General features: G+C 36.2%; 1 protein-coding gene and 1 non-coding gene across 4 annotated transcripts in view; one reads left to right on the top strand and one right to left on the bottom strand.

The window, feature by feature from the left end:
• Positions 1-25476, bottom strand: part of SANBR (SANT and BTB domain regulator of CSR) — a 54088-nt gene that overhangs the window by 3427 nt on the left and 25185 nt on the right. For all 3 annotated transcript variants that reach the window (XM_055329175.1, XM_055329176.1, XM_055329178.1), the window contains 9 exons: positions 23683-23835; positions 16958-17103; positions 16087-16186; positions 14840-14872; positions 13854-13953; positions 3395-3486; positions 2340-2368; positions 2188-2261; positions 1432-1520 (listed from right to left, as the gene is read on the bottom strand). In XM_055329175.1, the coding sequence (XP_055185150.1) occupies positions 1432-1520; positions 2188-2261; positions 2340-2368; positions 3395-3486; positions 13854-13953; positions 14840-14872; positions 16087-16186; positions 16958-17103; positions 23683-23835 (816 nt within the window). The remainder of the gene's footprint in view (positions 1-1431; positions 1521-2187; positions 2262-2339; positions 2369-3394; positions 3487-13853; positions 13954-14839; positions 14873-16086; positions 16187-16957; positions 17104-23682; positions 23836-25476) is intronic.
• LOC129512257 (U6 spliceosomal RNA) lies at positions 17735-17841 on the top strand. The gene has a single exon (XR_008664994.1). It is a non-coding gene; the product is annotated as a U6 spliceosomal RNA (small nuclear RNA).

Genomic DNA, 25476 nt, shown 5'->3' with positions numbered 1-25476 from the left:
TCATACAGTCTGAAGCCTTTTCAATCTGGCTTCTCTCACTTAGCTTAATATATAGGAGCTTCATTTATGTTGCTGCTATATTAGTAGTTCTTTCCTTTTTATATGTACCACAGTTTGTTTATTCATTTGCCAGGTAAAGAACATTTGGGTTGTTTCTAGTTTTTGACAACTCTGAATAAAACCACTATAAACATGCATGAACTGAACTCTGTGGTGAGTAAATGTTTAATTTCATAAGAAACTGTCAAAAGTGATTTCCAAAGTGGCCATTCCTTTTTGTATCTTTACTAGCTTTATGTGAGAGTTCCAGTTGCTCTCCATCTATCCTGGCCAGCAATTTTTTTTTTTTTTTTGACATTCTAGTTGGTATACAGTGGTATCTCATTGAGGTTTTAATGTACATTTCCCTAATGACTAATCATGTTGCACCTTCCTTTTTGTGGGCTTATTTGCTATCTGTATCCCTTCTTTCATGAAGCATCTGATTAATTTTTTGCCCACTTACTTGTAATGGAATGTTTTGAGAGTTCTTTATATATTCTGGATACAAATCCTTTATTTTCTCATAGATTATAGCTTATCTTTTCATTTTCTTAATAGTGTCTTTCAAAAAGACCATTCACATTTTGATGACGTCCAATTTGTCAACTATTTCTTTTAGACATCATACTTTTGGTGTCACAGCTAAGAAATATTTGCCTAAGGTCACAAAGATTTTAGAAGTTTTAACATTGTATGTTAACTATATTGGAATTACAATTAGGGGATCCCTGGGTGGCTCAGCGGTTTGGCGCCTGCCTTTGGCCCAGGGCGCGATCCTGGAGACCCGGGATCGAATCCCACGTCGGGCTCCCGGTGCATGGAGCCTGCTTCTCCCTCTGCCTATGTCTCTGCCTCTCTCTCTCTCTCTCTCTGTGACTATCAGAAATAAATAAAAATTAAAAAAAAAATAAGGGCAAGAGTAACTGTAAATACATAATACCATACTAACGTTAATATATATAGTATTATGATTAATAAATAATTTTAATAAGAACATAGGTATTTCTTGTCATTTTTATTAAGATATCTTATTTTAGAAATAACATCTAAGCACTGCCTACAGAGTTGAGTGAAATCAGCACCTTCCAAAACGTCACCTTCTGAGTAGTCAGCATTTGGTCAGAAATGCATGGTTAATCTACTCTTGGTGTGACATTACACTTTTAGTAAAAACTACTTTATTATGTGTATTAGAGAGGACCTATGGACCATGGATAATAACATGGAGAACATTTATGTGAGGGAACTGGCTAACTGGGACAGAATATACAAATATATTTAAATTTGTTTTTTTGGATTTTGCCTAAAACATCTTTATACTCCTCATGATGAAAGTAAAGTAGGAAGGTATATCTAAGCAAGCACAGTACACTAGCACATAATTCTTACTTCTTTTGCTTCCTTTGACTTTACTCGATCCAGATCACCCAGTCTCATCTTTATTAGGTGCCCTGTAATTTCAGACATCCGCCGCTGATCTGGAGGTAAAAAATAATAAAACTAACTTTTTATAAGGATGTATATATAACTTTTATTTCTTAAAGAACACTTCAATTATCAAGAATTTATGAAAATACCACTAGATACTATTTTAGACATATACACTTATCTTTGAAGAACTTCAGGCAGCAAGTGGCCAATGGCTCATACATAAGATAATGCTGCTTTTAAGGTTACTGTAACCCAATCTAAAACATGATATTCAGTCATCTTTAGAATGCAAATAGTGGGCAAAAATCAGTCTGACACTTTCAAACCGCAGGTGCATAAAATAGTACATTATCTGCTAGGATTGTCTACTAATGAAACTCTGGATGAGGGGCACCTGGGTTGTTCAGTTGATTGAGTGTCTGCCTCTTGATTTCAGTGCAGGTCATGGTTTTAGGGTCATGAAATCAAGCCTCGCATCAGGCTCTGCACTCAGCAGGAAGCCTGTCTGGGATTCTCTCTCTCCTTCTCCCTCTGCTCCCCTACACAAACACACACACATTCTGGTAGATTCCAAAGGGAATGTGTGAATTTTAGGCCTTATTCTAGTTGGAATAAGCAAGCTTTTTAAGCTATTCATCATACTTCATAAAATGAAAGATTCCCATCATTGTTATTTATACCTAATTTGTATGTTATGTACACATTAAAACGTACCATCTTCCCTTTGTGCATCCTGGTTGAATCTTAAGGATCTTGTGGCATCCCATTTATTCTTCTGCATACTCACACTATTAGAAAAATTAAACAAAAATCAGCATTGATACTTTAAGAGTGGGTATCTGACTGGATTAAAGAGCAATACTCACATGAAAGGAGACACATCTCTAGAAGTTGACTAAAAAAGAGTAGACAACATCAAGGTCCAATTAGAACACATTTACTGATTAGTGTTACAGTTAGTAATAAACAGCAGTTTATATTTACTGAGTTCAAGACACTGTACCAAAAGCATTACAAGTATTATTTCATTTAAGCCTTGTAACAACCACATGAGACAGCTGCCATATTTACCTCTATAATGAAACAGGTTCAGAGAAATTAAGAAACTTGTCCAAAGAGATACAGACCTAGAATTTGAACCCAGCTATATTTGTCTGACCTGGAAGCCCCAGCTTATGCAATCTTCTAGAATTCACCCATTCATGTGTTTACAGTACTTCACATGCAGATGTCTCAAATAAATAAATAAATAAATAAATAAATAAATAAATAAATAAATAAAAACAAATCTTAAAAAAAAAAAAAAAAACAACCCAATTTCAAAAGCTACAAATAACACATATTGTAAAAAGTCTCTGTCCCCAGGGCTCCTGGGGGGGCTCAGATGGTTAAGCATCTGTCTGGCTCAGGTTATGATCCCTGGGTCCTGAGATCAAGCCCCAGATCAGGCTCCCTGCTTGCTCAGTGGAGAGTCTGCTTCTCCCTCTCTGTCTGACCCCCCTTCCCACTGTTCTCTCTAATGAATAAAATCTTTTAAAAAAAGTCTCTGTTCCCTATTCAGTTCCCTTCTTTAGAGCTAATGAATCTTTATCAACTTCCTTTGCAGTTTTTTGGAGATAATTTATGCACTCATAAGGAAAGACATAGATTTCCCTACCAGTTGCTATGCAAATGGTAGAGTATGGCAATATACATACTGTTTAGGACTTTCTTTCTCTCATCTATCAATGTATCTTAGAGATTTTTTTTTTAATCTTAGAGATCTTTAATCTCAGTTTATATGGAACTTCTTTGTTCATTTTTATACTGCTAGCATTCCACTCTGGTGTATTTTTACTCTTTTTCAGATTTTTCTTGGCTGTATTTGCCTGCTTAGTTCCCAATATGAACTTTAGAACAGTAATGGGTAATTTAGAGCTACCTTTTCTGATGCCTTCTCTTTCTTCTGACCACAGGGTGAAGACATCTGCTTTTTTGGTTGTTTTGTGAACTTCTTTGGCTTTTCCTTTTTCCCTGACAAAAGAAAGTCAGTGTTATATCTCACATACTTTTTCAATGCACTTGTTACTTATAAACAATAAAACAATTTTTAAAAAACCATTGTTTCTTAAAACTAACAAATTATTTCTAAATAAAAAGTAAATCTATGGAGAAGTCAAACTGAATATACTTTTACGGGGGTTCATTTTAATTATTTTTCTTTCTACTTGGTGAAAACTTTTGGGGGAAAAATTAGAGCAATAAATTCAAAGTCCAATTGAAACTAAATGTTGAAAATGTTGGGAAAAACTATATACATATTTCTCTGAATCTAATTTGATAGTGGAGACATCACCTAATTCCAAATTTATATATATATATACATATATATATATATATGTATATATATATCAGAAAAACACAGTTTTGAGAGTGGAAGGAGTGGAGAACTCACAAAAAAAATCTCTAAAATGTCTTTTGCTTGGGGAGGAGAAGGGGCCATGAGGATAAAACTGGAAGTAGGACAGAAATGATCCTGGGAGGAAGTAGATTTGGGACAAATTGTATTCTGGACTAGTGCATTCCTACAATCAATAATCTGAATTTATTCTGGCTGACAGTGTAGGAGGAGAGGAATAGCAAAGAAGGAGGGGAAAGAGGCATTTCTCTAAAGTCAATGTTTGAAGGTAAAGATTGTATATCAGATCACTGGTTTCCAAACATCAACAATTTATAGACCACCTGTTTAGTTTTTGCTCTATCATTTAAAGATTTTATTTATTTATTTACTCATGAGAAAGAGAGAGAGAGAGAGAGAGAGAGAGAGAGAGAGAGAAGCAGAGACACAGGCAGAGGCAGAAGCAGGCTCCATGCAGGGAGCCTGACGTGGGACTCCATCCAGGGTCTCTAGGATCAGGCCCTGGGCTGAAGGCGGCGCTAAACTGCTGAGCCACCTGGGCTGCCCTTGCTCTATCATTTAAAACTTTGTATTACTACCACAAATGGAAAACCCGTGAAATGTGCTACAAGGAAGATATCCCTGAAGATTCTGAAAGAAAAACAAAACAGGGATGCCTGTGGGGGCTCAGTTAAGCATCTGGTTCTTGATTTTGGCTCGGGTCATGATTTCAGGTTCGTGAGATCCAGCCCTGAGTCAGTGGAGCCTGCTTAAGTTTCTCTCTCCCTCTGTCCCCCTCCCCCACTCATGGTCTTTCTAAAATAAAATAATAAAATAAAAACAAAATAGTATTAACAATCTAGAGAGATTTACTTGCCTGCTGGCAAGCCTGAGTCCCTGACATGTGTTTGTAGTTAAAATGGGAAAAAAACAAGTGTTATAAAATTGCTAATAGACATGATAGGGTGAGATCTGATAATGGATTGTGAAGACCAATTCCTTCCAAAGTAGCCAATGATAGAAACAGAACAAAAATATTATAAACTATCATCTCTAGGTACTGGCAAATAATCAAAGGAAGGTAGAAAGGTGAGTGTTTATATTTAAAAGATGCGTAAGGTGGGGAAGTGGATGAAGGGTGAAACAGGGCACAGGGGTTAAAGAGTACACTTACAGTGATGAGCACTGAGTACCATATAGAATTTGCTCAGTCATTATATTGTAAACCTGAAACTAATATAACACTGTATGTTAACTCTACTGGAATTAATTTACAAACTTAAGATATGCATAAGGTGAGAACTGTTGAGTTTATAGCTTTCTGCCTGAGGGCATTTCCCAATACCTCTAGCCAAGGGAGGAAAATTACAGCCTTATGAGCTCCAGGGAAAAGATGATAGAATTCAAAGCAAGAGAAGCTGGAAATTTAAAGGGGAAATTTTGGAAGAAAGTCACAAAGGAATGTCTTTTGTAACACAAAAGAGATCTAAAACATGACTATAAACTCTGCTCAAATAAGTGTTAAATCATCAAAGTGTTATGGGAGTCCCAAGGAAATCTAGCTAAACAGGCAAGCAGACACTAGGATGGAACTGCAAGACAGAATTGCTCTTGATGAGAGGTGAGAATTTCTTGTGCCTTTGACTAAATGCTTTCCCAAACTGCATAGAGCTCAAGCTTCCAACCTCAGGAGCTACTGGAAAAACAACTAGAATTCAAGGGGCAACCCACAAAGCAAGGAAACCACTAAGCAGGTAAGTTCCCAAATCTGAATATAAAATCTATCCAAAATCCTACCTGACTACTCCACAAGGGAGACAGATTTTGCAATTTGGGTCACGCAGGTAGACTTCCTACTAGGACAAAAAAACAAAACAAAACAAAACAAAACAGGCTGGTATGACCCTGGGGGTCAGGCTAAAACAGTAGCAGTTTGGGGGCACCTGGGTGGCTCAGTGGTTTGACGGTCTGCCTTTGGCTCAGGTCATGATCCCAGGGTCCTGAGATGAAGTCCCGCATTGGGTTCCCTGCAGGAAGCCTGTTTCTCCCTCTCCCTCTTTTTCTCCCTCTGCCTCTTTGTCTCTGTATCTCTCATGAATAAATAAATAAAATCTTAAATAAAAAAACTACCCCCCCCCAAAAAAAAACAGTTGCAGTTAGCAGCCAAGAAACACTTGTGCAGAGGCACACATCATTCACTACATACCACAAGGGAGACAGATTTTGCAATTTGGGTCAGGCAGGTAGACTTCCTACTAGGACAAAAAACTCAACAATCCTCAGAACAAAATAGATTTCAGAATTGCACAGATAACCTACCAAAAGTTACAAGATGAAGAAACTGAAAAGTATGAATCACTCAGAAAAGAAACAGTCAATAGAAACTGATTCTGAGAGAGCTTATATACTGGATTTAGCAAGACAATGATTTCAAAGCAACTATTATAAATATGTTCAAAGGGAAAATGGTGCTATTGAATAAACATATAGGAAATATTTAGTAGATGGTCTCAAGAAAAAGTCTGAAATGGTAGAAGGTATCAGTGAAATATGGAGTTAAGCATTTAAATTATCCAATCCAAAAAATAAAGAGAAGAGTGAAGACAAAGAAATGAAACTTCAGAAACCTATGGGACAATATCAAAAGGCCTAACATACATGTATGGGAGTTCTGGAAGATAAATGAGAGAACAGGACAGAAAAAATACTTAAAGGAATAATGATTCTAAGTTCCCCAAATTTTGTTTAAAATATTAATTTGCAAATCCAAGAAGCTCAACAAATATCAAGGAAGATAGCCACAAAGGAAAGCACACTACATATACCATAGACTTCTAAAAGTAAAAAATAAAACCTTAAAAGCAGCAAGATAAAAAGAAAGAGCACATTACACATGGGAGAACAATTATATCAATGAATGACTTTTCATCAGAAAACAACAGAGGGGGATCCCTGGGTGGCACAGCGGTTTAGCGCCTGCCTTTGGCCCAGGGCGCGATCCTGGAGACCCAGGATCGAATCCCACATCGGGCTCCTGGTGCATGGAGCCTGCTTCTCCCTCTGCCTGTGTCTCTGCCTCTCTCTCTCTCTGTGACTATCATACATGAATAAATAAAAATTAAAAAAAAAAAAACAACAGAGGCCAGAAGACATTGGAATGACAGTTTTAAAAAAATAACTGTTAAACAATTATTCTATATTGAAGAAAACTATACTTAAAAAACAAAAGTGAGGGGTGCCTGGCTGACTCAGGTGGTAGAGCATACAACTCTTGATCTTGGGGTTGTGGGTTCTGGCCCTACATTGGGTATAGATATTACTTAAGAAAAAAATCTTTTAAAAAAAGTGAAATTAAGACTTTTCAGATAAATAAAAATGAAAGGATTGCTAGTATACTTGCACTATAAGAAATAATGAAAGTTCTTCAGAATAAAAGAAAATAATATCACATGACAACTCAGATATAAAAAATTATAAATATGTAGATATAAACACTAAATGTATATATTTTTCTTTTGTTCCCCTACATTCTTTAAATGATACAACTATTTAAAGAAAAATAATAACCCTAATATAATTATACATAATGTGTACAGATATGTAACAATAGCAAAAAGAAGGGGAATCTAAGGAAACTATATTATTTTAAGGTTATATTTTACCTAAAGTAATTCTTATTAGCTTTAAGTAGATTGTGATAGGTTAGAGATCATGTTGTAATTCTTTTTTTTTTAATATTTTTTTAAAATTTTTATTTATTTATGATAGTCACACACAGAGAGAGAGGCAGAGACACAGGCAGAGGGAGAAGCAGGCTCCATGCACCCGGGGCCCGACGTGGGATTTGATCCCGGGTCTCCAGGATCGCACCCTGGGCCAAAGGCAAGCGCCAAACCGCTGCACCACCCAGGGATCCCTCATGTTGTAATTCTTAGAACAACCAAATACAAAGAAATATAACTAAAAAGCTAATAAAATAATTTAAATAATATACTGAAATTATTTTCTTAGCTCAAAAGAAAAGCAGGAAAGTAGAAATAGGCAAAAATATTTGAGACAATTAGAAAGTGAATAGCAAAATGGCAGAACTAGGGGAGCCTGGGTGGCTCAGTTGGTTGAGTCTCCCACTCTTGATCTCAGCTCAGGACTTAGATCTCGGGGTCAAGAATTCAAGTCCTGTACTGAGCTCCATACTGGGCATGGAGCCTACTTAAAATAATAATTTAAAAAAAGGTAGAACTAATACAATCATATCACTAAATACATTAAATATAAATAGAATAAGTACTCTAGTCAAAAGGTGAAGATCATCAAACTGGATAAAAAAGCAATTTCCAACAACATGCTACCTACAAGATATATACTTTAAATTAGAAAACACAAAGAGATGGGGATCCCTGGGTGGCTCAGCAGTTTGGTGCCTGCCTTCAGTCTAGGGTGTGATCCTGGAGTCCTGGGATCGAGTCCCACATCGGGGTCCCTGCATGGAGCCTGCTTCTCCCTCTGCCTGTGTCTCTGCCTCTTTCGGTGTGTCTCTCATAAATAAACAAATGAATAAAATCTTAAAAAAAAGAAAACACAAAGAGTTTAAAAATAAAATGATAGCAAAAACATATGCCATTCAAACACTAAACAAATCTAGAATGATTATATTAATACCAAACAAAACACTTCAAGACAAGCAGTTTTACTGTAGACAAAGAGGAATACATCATAACGATAAAAGAGTCAATTCACTATAAATGCATGCCTAATCACAAAGCTATAATTGTACACAAAGTAAAAACTAGTGGACTTAAAAAGAAAAATACGTCATTTACATATTGATTTCAATATCCTCTTTTACTAATCAATGGAACAAGAAGTCAGAAATGAGCAGTCAGAAAATGAGCATCATTATAGAAGATTTGTAATAGACAACCAAACAACCTGTCTTGACCTTTATAATAGACAACCAAACAACCTGTCTTGACCTTTATAGACCACTCCAACAATAACGGCAGAATTCATATTCTTTTCATGCACATGTGGAACATGTGTCAATAAAATGTAAGGGATGAGGGTGCCTGGGTGGTTCTGTCAGTTAAGCGTCTGTCTTTGGCTCAGGTCATGATCCCAGGGTCCTGGTATTGAACCCCACATTGAACTCTGTGCTCAGTGAGGAGTCTGCTTCTCCCTCTCCCTCTGGCCTGTCTCCTGTTCATGCCCTCTCTCGATCTCTTTCAAATCAATCAATCAATCTTAAAAAAAATGTACGGGATGAAATCACATGGAATACTATATTATATTATTAATTTAAAAGTATCTGGGCAGTCTGAAAATATCTGGAAATTAAACAACATACTACTACATAACACATTGGTCAAACAAAAAATCATAAGGGGAATCAAAAAATATTCTGTATTGAATATAAATGAAAACAAGACAGCAAAGTCTGTGGGAAATAGTTAAAGTAGTGCTGAGAGCAAATCTTATAACTTCAAATGTTTATATTAGAAAAGAGGAAAAGTAAAAAAACCCAATGATTTAAGGTTCTACCTTAAGAAGCTAAAAAAGAAAAAAGGAAATTAAGTCCAAAATAACTACAAGGAAGGAAATACTAAATACAAGAATGAAAATCAATGAATTATAAAAACAGACAAACTATAGAGAAAATCAATAAAACAAAAGCTGGTTCCTTGAAAAGATCAATAAAATAAAGTGTTAGTTAAACGATCAAGGAAACACAAATAACCAATATCAACAATGAAAGAAGGACATCACTACAGATCCTTCAGACAGAAAAGGATAAGAAAACACCATAAGCAACTTTACACCAATAAATTCAACCTGGATAAAATGGAGAAACTCCTTGAAAGACATAAGTTATCAAACAGATTCAAGAAGAAATAGGAGACTTGAATAATGCAATATTACAGATACTAAATTCACAATTTAAAACCTTCCATAGGGCAGCCCCCGTGGCCCAGCAGTTTAGCGCCTCCTTCAGACCGAGGCGTGATCCTGGGGACCCAGGATCGAGTCCCACATGGGTCTCCCTGCATGGAGCCTGCTCCTCCCTCTGCCTGTGTCTGCCTCTCTCTCTGTCTCTCTCCCACGAATAAATAAAATCTTAAAAAAAAATAAATAAAACCTTCCCATAAAGAAAACTCCAGACCCAGATGACTTTACTGCTGAATTTTAACATATATTTAAGAGGGAAACAATACAAATAGTACACAAGTTATTTCAGAAAAGAGAAGTGAGGGGAACACTATCCAACTCATTTTATAAGATCAGTATCATCATGGTAACCACACTTGAAGACATCATAGAAAACTAAAAACAAGCAACTAATATTGCTTATAAACACAAAAAATCCTTAACAAAATAACAGCAAGTCAAAGATATTAACATATAAAAAGACAAATACCTCACAACCAAGTGGAGTTTACCCTAGAAGATTGGTATAACACTTGAAAAATTAATGTAATTCATCGTACTGATATATGGAGAAAACCTAAATTCATCATCTCAGTAGATGGAGAAAAAGTATTTGACAAAATTCAACACCTATTTACTATAATACTTCAGCAAATTAAAAAGGAAAGAGCTTTCTCAACCTGAGAAAGGGCATTTATCAGAAACCCAGAAACCAACCACTAAACATTACATACTTAATGGTTAAAGACTGAAAGCTCTCCCCCTAAGACAGGAACAAGTTAAGGATGTCTGTGTTCATCACTTCTGTTCAACATGAGGTCCTACCAAGTGCAAAAAGGCAAGACAAAGAAATACAAGGCATACATATGGAAAGGAATCTAATAAGCAAAGAAAAATTAAGTGAAATTAGCAAGGACACAGGAAACAAGGTCAACTGGAACAAATGAAAATTTTCCAACTGAAAAACTGACAATTTTAAAAAACCCACTTCCATTTATAACAGCATAAAAAAAGCACTTAGGAATAAATTCAACAAAAGATGCTTAATATCTGCATATTGAAACAATAAAACATTGTTAGGAGACATTAAAGAATTAAATAAATGGAGAGATATTCCATATTCATGGATTGGAAGACTTGCCATTGTAAAAAAAAAAAAGTCATTATTTCCAAATTGATATATGAATTCAACACAAGCTCAATAAAAATTCCAACAGTATTTTTTTAGAAACAGTGACCTTTACTCTAAAATGTATAGGAAATGCAAAGCACTTAGAAATACCAAAATAATCTAAAATAAAAGAACAATTTTGAAGGACATATATCACCATGTCTTAAGAATCACTAAAAACTACAAAAATTAAGACCGTGTGGTATTGATATACTGATGTAAAATAGACATATGAATCAATGGAAGAGGACAGAGTTTAAAAATAGATCCACATGTAAATGATCAGTTGATTTTTAAATAAAGATAATCCAATGGGAAAGACCATTCTTTTCAACAAATGGTTCTGGAAAAACTGGCTATGCCTATAGGAAAACAAAAGGAAGACTGACCCTAAACTCATAGCATATACAAAAATTAACCTGGAAGGAATCACAGATTTAAATACAAAAGCTAAAATCATACAATTTCTAGAAGAAAACAACAAAATCTTTGTGACTTTGGGATAAGCAAAAATCTGTTATTAAAGCATGAAACATAAAAGCAAAACTAAAACATTAGAGTTCATGAAACTAAAAACTTTGGGTCTTTAAAAGACATCATTAATAAAATTAAAAGGCAAGTCATAAACTAGAGGCAAATATTTGCAAAATATATGGACTTGTATCCAAAAAATAAAGAATGCTTATAATTCAATAGAAAGGCAAATAATCCAACTAAAAAATAGGCAAAAGATCATTTAAACAAACATTTCATTAAAAAATATATAAATGGCCAGTTAGCACATGAGAAGATGCCTAGAAATATATGCTCAAGAATGGCTAAAGTTAAAAAAAAGTAGTAATACCAAGTACTGGTAGAAACATGTAGCAACTGGAACACTCAAACATTGCTGGTGAGATGCAAAATGGTATAGTCACTTTGCAAAACATTATGGCAGTTTCCTATAAAGGTAAACATACACTTACCATATGACCCAGCAATTCCACTCCTAGGTATCTACCCAAGAAAAATAAAAACCTATGTCCACTTGCATGCAAATGTTCATGGCAGCATTATTCATAAAAGCCAAGAACTGGAACAACCTAAATATTCATGAAATGGTGAATGGATAAACAAACTATGGTATATTCACACAATGAAATCCTACTGTGCAATAAAAAGGAACAAACTACTGACACACCCAACAATATAAATGAATCTCAGAAACATCACACTAAGTGAAAGAAGCCATACACAAAACACCAATGATTTCATGTACAGGAGACCTGAGTAAAGGTAAATCACTGCAGATTAGTAGTTGCCTGGGGGTGAGATTGGGGAAAGGGAACTGAGTGTAAAGGGGTAAGAAATAATTTTTTGGAGTGATGTTCTAGGTCTTGATTTTGGTGGTTACCTAACTGTATGCCAAAACTCATCAATATGTACACTTAAAAATGGGTGAATTTTATTACATATAAATTCTACTTCAATCAACTGTGGGAAAAAAACCTCACATAAAACACAACAGCATTTTCTCCTTGACTAAGTATAATTTTAAAATAATTGATAAAGAACTGTTTTTTAGGGCAGCCCCAGTGGCCCAGCGGTTTAGTGCTGCCTTCAGCCTGGAGTGAGATCCTGGAGACCTGGGATCGAGTCCCATGTCGGACTCCCTGAATGGAGCCTGCTTCTCCCTCTGCCTGTGTCTCTGCCTCTCTCTCTGTCTCTCATGAATAAATAAAATCTAAACAAAAAACAAAAAACAAAAAACTTTTTTAATAAGAGGATTCAACACATGAAAGAAAATTATGCAAAACTTGGAAAAAAGACAAAGGGAAGGTTGCATGTCCTTTTAGTGTCATATTGGAGGACAGTTTAAAAGGTCCATGCAGGGGGGATCGCTGGGTGGCGCAGCGGTTTGGCGCCTGCCTTTGACTCAGGGCACGATCCTGGAGACCCGGGATCGAGTTCCACATCGGGGTCCCGGTGCATGGAGCCTGCTTCTCCCTCTGCCTATGTCTCTGCCTCTCTCTCTCTCTCTGTGACTATCATAAATAAATTTAAAAAAAAAAAATGGCTCAGTCGGTTGAGCATCCTTTGGCTCAGGTCATGATCCCAGGGTCCTGCACATCTGGGAGCCTGCTTCTTCCTCTCCCTCTACGTGTGCTCTATAGTTCTCTCTCTGGGTCAAATAAATACATAAAATCTTAAAAAAAAAAAAAAAGGCCCATGTAAGAATTATTTCTCAAAGAAAATGTCATTGTGTCTGACTTTCCTATCTATTGTTGATTGAAAGCTCAGATGCTGTGAAGTTTTATGTTAACCTGCAGATTTCTGTGTCTAATAGAAATGCAAATGATTTCTGTTTAGAAGAAAAGATAACCTCAAAGGTGATCTGTTTACTGCCCTGTAGGACATCAATTTTGTATCTAACTTGCAGTCCTCTTTAAAATCCTTTTTCAAATGCCTATGAATACTAAGTCTTCAAATGCTCTTTGAACCAATTGTCCTTGCTATTTCTCTCAAAAAAAGAGCTAAAAAATTTTGATCCAAGTTCATTCTGTAATTGTAGTTCTCATTTTTAAAAAAATCATACTCATTACTATTGTAAATGCTTCATTTGAGTGTCACTTCAAATAATCTCAGGCACACACTGATGTAAGTCATATATTTTGGGAAACCCATTAGGTTACACCTGAAATGAAAATGTGGAGGATTATATCTCAGTATACTGCACTTTGTGATTATTCTGTGTTAGTGCCACAGTTAGGGAAACTTGATGGAGTGCCCCCTTTATTTTTATTTTTTCCATGTTGTAGCCTACCATGTAGACTTACAAAGCTAACTTCTCACTCCTTGCATTAAAGCCTTCAGAATGCTACCCCTTCATAAAAGCGAAACTTGATTTTTATCTTAGAAATCAATCAGTACTTTGTTTCTTGGATATTTCTTCTTCATCTCCAACTTCATCTTCAGTGACTTCAGACCCAGTGGTATATTCTTCTTCTTCTGAAAACAAGGATTGTTGTTTCTGAATTAAAACAAAAAAAAAATCCTTTTAAAAATGTAGTACTAACACATCTCTAATGGACTCTCTCAAACACATTTATCTAAATTTATTTTGGATGAATGAGCCAAACAAGATCTGAGGATGATCAATGCCTAGGACAACATAAGAATTTCTTTCTTTTCTTTCTTTTTTTTTTTTTTAACATAAGAATTTCTATATTTAGGATAGGATCATATTACATTAAACATTTTAAAATTATTTCCTTCACATATTCTAGCAGAGTCATGGGCACATAATAGGTCCTCAGCATTTGTCAAACTGCATCTCTATCACTCAACTGAATGTATGTCCCTTGATATTAAGATTAAATAAAACTATAATAATCGCCAATATTAATGTAGTCTCATAAGCAAGCACAGGTACACATTTCCTGGATAAATGTGGCTCTGGATTACTCAACCCTATCTGTATCAGCTTCCTGAATCTACCCACCCACCCTGCTTTCTGTTATCACTAATCCAAATTCCAGTTGATTCTTGCAAAAAATTGGTGGCAGATGACAGAGTAATGGAAAATAGGTAAAGAAAAAAACAAACAAAAAGCAACCAATCAACCAAACAACCAAATACCTGGAACTTAATAGATTTGTTGCTTTGTTCTATGTCCTAATGGGACTTAAAAACAACTTTTAAAAGTCATTAGGGAGACTTAGGGAGTATGCAACCAGACAATGGAGTATCTGTTTTAAACAATGGCATTTTCAGGAAGTGCAAAATTGTAGAAGCTGAAGAGGATAATTGCAATGAACTAAAATCTGTAAAATAAGATACTGATAAGATTCTATTAAACTAAACTTTAATTCTGAAAGAAAGAGATCCATGAAAGTTGAATATAGTTCCTTACTTACCAGTTGCAGAGTCCAGTTTTTCAGTGACAAAAACTATAAGAAAAAGGAATAAAGAGATTAATAAGTCTGCGTCCACCCAGATTGGAACTCCTTATTTTCATGTAGAGACTGTAGAAGAGCTGAAAAAAGCTGCAAGGATAGCTCCCTTCCAAGTTAAAACATAACTTAAAACTCAGGCTGAAAATGATGTGTTACAAATTTTTTATATTTGCTGCCTAGAGAAAGATGCATATGTTTACAAAAAAAAAAAAAAAAAGAAAGAAAAAGAAAATCAACACTCCCCAGTATCATTTCCAAAGGATAAGTATATCACATGCAGAGATAACTTATTTTTTTAACTATTTCAAACACTTTTTTATAAGATTTATTTGAGAGAGAGCAAATGCTCACACATGCATGAGCAGGAGGAACAGAGGGAGAGGGAGAGAGAATCTTAGGCAGACTCTGTGTGGAATGTGACACAGGGCTCAATCTCATGACTCCAAGATCATGACCTGAGCTAAAACCAAGAGTCAGATGCTTAACCAACTAGGCCACCCAAGTGCCCATTCAATCATTTTTTAATGTTTACATTTTATTATAAACTAAGGAACCGGATTATATATGAATAGTCAAAAAATCTAATTTGCAATTTTGTATATAATTCACAAATGAAAGTTAATGACTGAATATTTGTAGTCATTTGGCTTTTACAATGCATTTTACATGGAATATGTCACTTTGTCAAGTAAATGCTACCTCACCCAATAAAAAGTTAGGAAGTTCACAGGCAAGCAGAAATTCCCTGGTTGTCAGTAACAAGAATCAGAGGAATCAAAGCTATCCAACCATTTGAAAAATATTTGTTTTCAAAACTTGCAAAAACTAAATGCATTCCTGATTATAATTAAAAAACAAATTTCATACCAAAAAAAGTTTATAAAATTAGGAGAGGACAAAATATCTCATTCATACTGTCTTCAACCCTCAAATCACTACTTGTCCATAATAAAACCTCTGAAGACCATGTTATATTTTTTCCTCAAATTTAAGCTGATTACTTAAGTTATTAGTTGAGGGCAAGGAATATGTCCTATTGCCCTTAGAGTCCTACTAACTCAGAATAATACCTTGTTATGATCAAGTAGTCAATAAGTGCTTATTAAGTGAAAATTTCAATTTCAGTTTAAACCAATTATGTTTCTGTCAAAGATTAAATCCATCAATTGTTTTTTATCAAGAAAGAGTAAGTGAAACAAGTTACTCACAGCATTGAGCTCCCCACTTTTGGGGCCCCATGGTGTATTTGGCTCCAGTAAAACATCACAATCTAGACCCTTTTCATCACAGGAACCAACCCCAGAATCACTTGAAAGAAAAAGACATTTTACGGAGAAGTGTTCAATTTCATAAGAAGCTAAATGCAAATGATATCTTTTTTATTGCAAATATTTTATAAACCGCTCTTTAGAAAAACAGTTCTTGAATATAAGGTATGCTACCTCAACATTTACATTTCTTAATTCATCTAGTGACTTCCCTAGCAGAAGACACTCCATATAGAGGAGCATCACCGCACTCCAAGCATGACACTTGCCAGGTGGTGAAATGGGCTGCTATGACTGGAACTTCTGTGAAAATAGCCTTCATGAAAGGGTCTCCCAGCCCCTGACCTGACAGCCTACTGCAATTGAAAAATGAAAGAAGTGACTTCAGAAATTATTAAATTCAAGTAATTCAAATTTACGCAAAGATGACCTACCTCAACCACTGTTTTTTTTTTTCTAGTTGTATTAATCAAGCATTTAAGAAGGGCTTAAGTAACTTGGGAAAAGAAAAAACTCTCAAAAATGGAATTGCACGTCCCAACCTTTCAATCACCAGAGACCTTTTTTTAATTAGTTTTTCTTCCCCTTGGACCCTCAATATTTTGAAGTATTTTTCCTATCAAATAAATACCTTCTTGTTCTTAATGTAAACTAACATATAATTTCAGTAAGCTTTCTGAAATAATAGAATATCTGGAAAGTGACATTATTGATTTGGGGAAGCACTAGAGTTCGGAGGATTCTGAAATGGAAAGCACCGAATAAAGCTGCAGCACAGCATTTCCCACCACTGCCCAACCCCCCATCTCACCTAACTGTATCTGTAGTATAAGGTACAACAATGACATCTTTATGTTTGTGCAGATCGTCCAGAATTCTAGCAGTTGGACAGGACAGCAAATCTCTACCTTCACCTTGATCATGAAGAGCAACAACGTGGTCCTTCACTTTACAACCCTGTCATGTAAGAGACACTGAGTTAGAGAGGTAGATTTGTTATAGAAATATTCTTTTAAAGAGGACTGTATGTTTTTGTTCTTTTCCCAGCCATAACATCATATCAACCATTTTACAACTTTTTCTCAAGAAAAAAAATAATACAGTTGATTCTTGAACAACACGGGGATTAGGAGTGCTGATTCCCTACATAGATTTTATTTATTTTATGTATTTATTTTAGAGAAAGAGTACATGTGCACAAGCTGGGGAGGGACAGGAGAGGGAGAGACAAAATCTCAAGCATGGAGTCCAATCTCAGGCCCCGAGACTGTGACCTGAGCCAAAATCAAGAGTCGGATGCTTAACTGACTGAGCCACCCAGATGCCACAAAATCCGCATAAACTTTGACTCCCCTAAAACTTAAGTACTAATAGCCTAACTGTTGACTAAAAACCTTACTGATAAACAGCTGATTAACCTATATTTTGTGCTATAGTATTATACACTGTATTCTTAGAATAAAGTAAGCTAAGGAAAAAAACAGTATTAATAGTATTAAGAAAATCATATTCTCTTATGGAAGAAAGAAATATATTTATCATAGATCCACGCAGTTCAAACCCATACTGTTCAAGGGTCAACAGTACTGTGCTCGCTTCGGCAGCACATATACTAAAATTGGAACGATACAGAGAAGATTAGCATGGCCCCTGCGCAAGGATGACACGCAAATTCGTGAAGCGTTCCATATTTAAAAAAAAAAAAAAGGGTCAACAGTACTGATACAGGAAAGACCATGAAATATAAATGTATACCTTACCAAACAGCTAAGAATATTCATATTACTACCATCCACCTTAAGAAACAGAATATTGCCACCACTTTAGGAATTTCTATGGGCCCATTCCTGATTGTTAACTCCCTCCCTTCTCCCAAAAGATAATATTTATCCTGATTTTTACAGTACTCGTTCCTCACTTTTATCCTTTTACCACTTAAGGATGTATCTCTAAACTTTAGTTTTGCCTCACTTGTTTCATTTAACATTATGTTTTTATGACTCTATCACATTACTGCATGTAAAAGTAATATTTGTTTTAATGTATATTATTCTACTGTATGAATATTTACAATTCATATATCTATTTTATAGTTGATGTGTGGGTTGTTTTCATTTTGCAGCTATTACAAATAATATTGCTGTGAACATTCTTTTACTTTTCCTGGTGCAAAAGTGCTTATGTGTACCAAATTATATTACTATCAGCAGTGTGTGAGACTTGCTACTCTACATACCAAGATATTTTAATCTTCGTCATTCTGGTGAATGTGTAGTAGAATCTCATTGTGCTTTTAATTTGTATTTCCCCAATTACAAATGAGGCTAAGCTCCTTTTCTTATTTATGAGACAGCTAAATGTCTTCTTGTGTTAAGTTCCTATTATTTTCTTATTGATTTGTAAGAGCCAAAAAAAATCTTAATATGAACCTTTTATGGATATGTGTTGCTAATAATGGTCCTAGCTATGCATTTGTCTCCTCTGTTTAAGTTTGTTTAATGTAGTTTAAAATCTCTTTCTGGGGCATCTGGGTGGTCAGTAGTTGAGGGTCTGCCTTTGGCTCAGGTCGTGATCCTGGGATCCTGGGATCAAGTCCAGAGTCAGGCTCCTCACAGGAAGCCTCCTCTCTCTGCCTGGGTCTCTGCCTCTCTCTCTGTGTCTCTCATGAACAAATAAAATCTTAAACAAATAAATAAAAATTTATTCCTTAGGGCATCTGGCTGGATAAGTTGGTAGAACATGCAACTCTTGGGCAGCCTAGGTGGCTCAGCAGTTTAGCACTGCCTTCGGCCCAGGGCATGATCCTGGGGACCCGGGATCAAGTCCCGGGTCAGGCTCCCTGCATGGAGCCTGCTTCTCCCTCTGCCTGTGTCTCTGCCCCTCTCTCTCTGTATGTCTCTCATGAAGAAATAAATAAAATCTTAAAAAAAAAAAAAAAAAGAACACGCAACTCTTGATTTTGGGTTCATGAGTTTGAGCCCCATGCTAGGTGTGGTTTACTTAAAAAATAAATAAATAAAATCTCTTCCTTCAGGGTATTATCTTTTTCTTAGAAAAAGATTTATTTATTTGAGAGAGAAAGAGTACAAGCATCAGGGAGGGGCAGGGGGAAGGGAGAAGAAGGCTGCCCCCAGCTAGGGACTCAATCCCACGTCCCCGGGATCATGACCTGAGCCCAAGGCAGACACTTAACTGACCCACCCAGGTGCCCTATTTGTTTTTATTTAAACCTCTTTGTTATTTTTTTTTATTTATTCATTTATTTGAGGGAGGGGAGGGGCAGAATGTGACAGAGAGAACAGACTGGTCAAGGGAACAGACTCCCTGTTGAGCAGGGAGCCTGACACAGGGCCCAATTCCATGATCCTGAGATCATGACCTGAGTCCAAATCAAGAGTCAGCTGCCTAACCAAATGAGCCACCCAGGAACCCCTTGTCATTTTTCTTTTTTTAAAATTTATTTATGTATTTATTCATGATAGACATAGAGAGAGAGAGAGAGAGAGAGAGAGAGAGAGAGAGAGAGAGAGAGGCAGAGACACAGGAGGAGGGAGAAGCAGGCTCCATGCTGGGAGCCCGATGTGGGACTCGATCCTGGGACTCCAGGATTGCGCCCTGGGCCAAAGGCAGGCGCCAAACCGCTGAGCCAACCAGGGACCCCCCCTTGTCATTTTTTATAGTTTATGATTTTCTACCAAAACTTTGCAAACTTGGCTTCTATCAACTTAAACTAATAATTGTATTTATTTTATAGTTTCTGTCAATAATTCCAAGGGAGGGAGAAGCAGACTCCTTTTTAAGCAGGGAGCCCGATGCCGGGCTTGATTCCAGGATCCCAGGATCATGATCTGAGTTAGATCCCAACTGAAAGTGTAAGAGTGGAAATGTTATTCATTACTAACTCCATTTTTCCAGATCTTGGACCCAGACTATTACTCAAAATTCTGATAGGGCACCTAAAGATCAGCCCAGCCTCTTAGCTACTTTTTTCACACTGATATTTGTTCTCAGGAGCAAATACAAATGGCCCTGAGCGCTGGCTCCCTTAGGGTTTCTATCATTTCCTGTACCTTAACACTAATTCCTCATTATCTGATTAGCTCTTTGAGGCTTTTAATATAATCTTTATATTTCATCCATCTTTTTTAGTTGCCTTTGATGGGAGGATTGGTCTGAATTACTCAGTCTGCCATTACTAGAAATATAAACCATCATATAATTTTAGATTTCTATTTAGATTTCACTTAGCCTACGAAATAACGTCAACCAATATCCATGAGGTCAGATATAAGATTTATCATACAGTTTAATTACTTTTTATTCCTCAACCATCTCACAGTGAATGAAATATAAGGGGTTAATTTAACCAGAAAACAGACAATAGCAAGACAAAGAGTTACAACATTTGGAAGTATCGTTTAAAAAAATGTGAATGTGATAGTTAAAATAGAAATATCATAACCACAAAGAAATGCAATGATTAAAAATCATGTTATTGCAAAACATAACATAACCATTAATTAAACATCTTAGGCCTATCAAAGCTAATGCCATTTTGCTTAAAGTGTTATACCCGATTTAAAGAGCTTTGTATGCAAAGCATCTACCTAATGTGTGTGTGTGTGTATTTTTTAAAAGATTTTATTTATTTATTCATTAGAGACACATAGAGAGAAGGAGAGACACAGGCAGAGGGAGAAGCAGGCTCCCCACAAGGAGCCGGATGCAGGACTCAATCCCAGGACCCCAGGATCATGCCCTGAGCTGAAGGCAGACGCCCAACAGCTGAACCACCCAGGCGTTCCCCTAATGTTAAATACAAACATTATGTAGGTAACCTATTAGCTCACCAATAAAATTTCTGACTAACAGAAGTTGGTAATTGATTGCAAATATAACAAACTACCTTCCAGCATTAATCCCATGATCCACCATTTCAATAACAATCATGCTAATAACCCAAATTCCTTGGCCCTAAATCTCATCATACCCATCTGGCAAAACCCCAAACTGGATGAGCTCAATGACCCATTTCCTCCATGTTTGCATTCAAATAGCTTAGTGTTACAGGAGAGAATGACATAAACGGCATGTTGGATTTCACTGTAAATTTATGATTACCAATCTCCAATGGGCTCTCAAATTGCTTAATAAGCTATAACCTTTCTCTGGAAAATTCACTCACGTTTTCCAAAAAGACTATTTCAAACCTTCGATACTTCCTTCAAACCTTAGAACCATCCCTCTTTCCCTTCATTCTTAGCAGATGGTTTTACCCCCTACTTTAGAGAAGAAAAAATGCATTAGATTGGAAAAACTTATCATCCAAATGACAAAAACACAATTTTACAAATATCCTCAACCATTCTACTCTTTCTTTACTGTTACAATAGAGGAACTCCCCCTCCTCTTGTCTAAACTAATACTGCCACATGTGCTTATGATCCCATCCTACTCTGCATCCTCACAATTCTATACCATCAACCCTTTCTCAATTGGATCCTTCCCACTCACTTTTAAAAAGATCTCTCCTATTAAAACAAAATAAAGCAGAAACAATAAACAAATACCTATAATGTAATTATTGATCTAGCACTCCCATCAAAACAGATCTTTGCACATGAATTCCAGATTGCCAAAGTCAAAGGACAAATTTCTTTCATTATTTTATCTGACCCCTTGGCAGCATTTGGCCCCATGGACCACTTTCTCTTGCTTCAAACACTACTCCTTTGATTTTCATGACAACATCCTTGGTTTTCCTCCTATTATTTCTGCTGCTCCTGATCATTGTCTTTTGTAGGCTCATGCTTTGCTATCCAGCCATTAAATTCTGGGAGTTTCTCTAGATTCCGCTGTAGACTCTCTGTTCTTATGCTCACATATCCCTGCTGGTTTCAGTTCTTACTTATTTGCAAGAAAACTGAAAATTATCACCTCCAGGTAGCCCATACTCTGAGCCCCAAAACCCATATATCTAACATTCATTGCCTGGCTGCCTCCTAAAACATCTCAATCTCAAAATGTCCAAAACAGAACGCATGAGATTCTCTCCAAACCCAATTCCCTTCTTGTTCCCTTCTCAATAGCACTACCAGTATCTAGTAGCACAAGCAAGAAACTGAGTTATCCTTGACTCCTTCCTCTGTGATAAAACAATCAAGCCACATTATCTCCTAAATACTGAATTAATCTCCACAACCCTAAGTCAAGCTATCATATCATCTCTAACAGTACTTGGTAACTTCTCTCATACCTGACTACACTTAATATTCCCAAGCCACTCTCCACACTGCAACTGATCTTCAAAACCCAAAATAAAGAAAAAACATGGCCTACCAGGTCCGGCCCTTACATGGTCTAACACCTATTTACCTTGCCAGCCTTTTCTTAAAATATGTGTGTTTTCTGTAACAGGAAGTTTCATTCAGTCTCTCTCACCATGTACCTTTTGGCCTTGGTATTCAGACCGAAGTGCTCTTTCTCTTACATACCCCTATCCACCCTTCAGATTTCAACCGAATGCTAACTCCTTGACTTCAATGCCCAGGTCAGACCAGCCTATTACTGACATTTATGGCCCTGCATACTTCTTCAAACATTTCTTTTTTCTTTCCTTTTGATACTACTGTATGAACTATAAGCTCCATGAAGGAAGAAACTAATTTTACAGAAATTACATTATTCTCTGCTTTGCACAGTGTGTGACACAACTGTGGTGCTTTATAAAGAACTGTTGTATAGATGAAGAGGAAGAAGGGCTTTAGGTTCTTTTCCATCACTGGCAAGTTTAATTACATAACATTTTCAAAAGTGTTAGTGATCAAGAACTTTAACCTACAGCAATACTCACATATTGTACCAAGATATATGTGCAAGAATGCTCATTACAATACTGTAATAACATCAATCTGGAAACAACCTAAATGTTCACTGATAGGAGGATGGTTAAATAAACTGTGATATATGCATGGCTTAGGATATTACAAAACAATGAAAGAAATGACAGAAAGATAACTTAGGTATATTGCTGATTGAAAAGGGCAAGTTACAGAATAAAATGAACAGTATTATCCTATTTCCAATATAAAAAATTTTGTGCCTGAAATGTATAAAACAAAGTCTGAAAGGAAATCGTTAACTGTGGTTACCTATAAAAAGAGATGCAGAACAAGGAAGTAGTGTAGAGAGGGACTTCTACTTTTAACTATACTTTTATATTGTTTAAAGTCTTTTCTACATGAATGTGTCACCTTTATGCTTTAAAAACAATGAAAGGGGGAAAGATTTAAATAAATAGTGTTAGTGGGCACTGTAACTACAAAAGGGCAACATCCAAAATTTACCTTTAGAGGGGCACCTGGTTGGCTCATTGCTCTTTGGTGGAGCATGAGACTCTCGATCTTGAAGTTGTAAGTTTGAGCCCCATGCTGGTTGTAGAGATTACTTAAAAAAATAAATCTTTAAAACAAACAAACAAAAACAAAACAAAATTCAAACAACCAAAATTTGACAAAAACAAAAACCAAAATTCACCTTTGTAAGTTGAGTAGGATCAAACCGAAGAACCTTCTGGTTACAGCAGGGATAAATACCAGTGCCAATAGTATTTAGTGAACTTGTTGTAGTAGGATAAACCACTGTTTCTGAGTGATATTGACAATGTGAAAATTCTATACAGAGAAAAGCCTGAATAGAAGAAATATATAAAATCAATTATTATTTCCACAATAAAATTATACATCTCAAAAAACTTTACTCTGGACTACATAATGTATGTTCCATTTAAATAACAGGTACAGAAAAGGCAAATCTCTAGAGAAACAAAGTAGATTAGTGGTTGCCTGGAGCTGTAGATAGATTGGAGAATTATAGCAAATGGACACAAGGGACCTTTTTGGAACGATGGAAATGTACTAAAATTGGATGGTGGTGAAGGATGAACAACTCTGTAAACTTACTAAAAATCAGTGAATTGTACACTTAAATGAATGAATTTTTTTAAAAGATTTTATTTATTGGGATGCCTCGGTGGCTCAGCAGTTAAGTGCTGGCTTTTGGCCCAGGGCATAATCCTGGAGTCCCTGGATTGAGTCCCACATTGGGCTTCTTGCATGGAGCCTGCTTCTCCCTCTGATGTGGGACTCAATCCCAGAACCCTGGGATTACAACCTGAGCCAAAGTCAGATGCTCAACCACTGAGCCATTCGGGTACCCTACAATGAATGAATTTTATGGCAGGTGATTACACCTCAATAAGGCTATGAAAAAAACAAAAACAAAACACTTTACTAAAATTTCAGATGCATTAAATTGATCTTGATGTATATCTGATTTTATAAACAGCTAATCAAATAAAAATTTTTCCAATGAAGAAATAAAATAAAATTTGCCTCATTTGATTATTCTTTGACATATTCCTTTTAAAGATTTATTTATGTATTTATTAATGAGAGACACACAGAGAGAGGCAGAGACATAGCAGAGGGAGAAGCAGGCTCCCTGTAGGGAGCCCAATGTGGGACTTAATCCTAGTAACCTGGGATCATGACCTGAGCTGAAGGCAGATGCTCAACCACTGAGCCATCCAGGTGCCCCTCTTTGACATATTTTTAGAGGTAAATATTTAGAACCAATGTTAATGAAAACTATGTAATCACTTTGAGTCATCGGTGAAAAAAATTTTTTTTTAATTTTTATTTATTTATGATAGAGAGAAAGAGAGAGAGAGAGAGAGAGAGAGGCAGAGACACAGGCAGAGGGAAAAGCAGGCTCCATGCACCGGGAGCCGGATGTGGGATTCGATCCCGGGTCTCCAGGATCGCGCCCTGGGCCAAAGGCAGGTGCTAAACCGCTGCGCCACCCAGGGATCCCCATCGGTGAAAAAATTTATCAAGTTATAACAATAAAATAGTTTTCAGATATGTTTATAAATGGTAAAATAAAGAAAATAACGAAATTAACAAATTTTTAAAAAAGATTTTATTTATTTATTCATGAGAGACACAGAGAGAGAGGCAGAGGCAGAGGCAGAGGGAGAAGCAGGTTCCATGCAGGGAGCCCGATGTGGGACTCGATCCCAGGACTGTAGGATCACACCCTGAGCCAAAGACAGATGCAACCACTGAGCCACCAAGGTGTCCCCAAAATTAACAATTTTAAGCACTGGTTTTGAACATAAAAGCAGTAAAAGATAGTCTATAATTCAGAATTCTTAGTTGTTAGTTCCAATTATGATTTTCAAAGTTTTTGATTAAAAATTTTTGAGTCTGGGAGAGCCTCAGTGGCTCAGTTGGTTAAGCAGCCAACTCTTGACTTTGGCTCAGGTCA

This window comes from Nyctereutes procyonoides, unplaced genomic scaffold, assembly GCF_905146905.1.
Source record: "Nyctereutes procyonoides isolate TBG_1078 unplaced genomic scaffold, NYPRO_anot_genome, whole genome shotgun sequence".
Taxonomy (NCBI): domain Eukaryota; kingdom Metazoa; phylum Chordata; class Mammalia; order Carnivora; family Canidae; genus Nyctereutes; species Nyctereutes procyonoides.
Note: the sequence above shows the minus strand (reverse complement) of the source record. Positions and strands in the feature narration are given on the sequence as shown.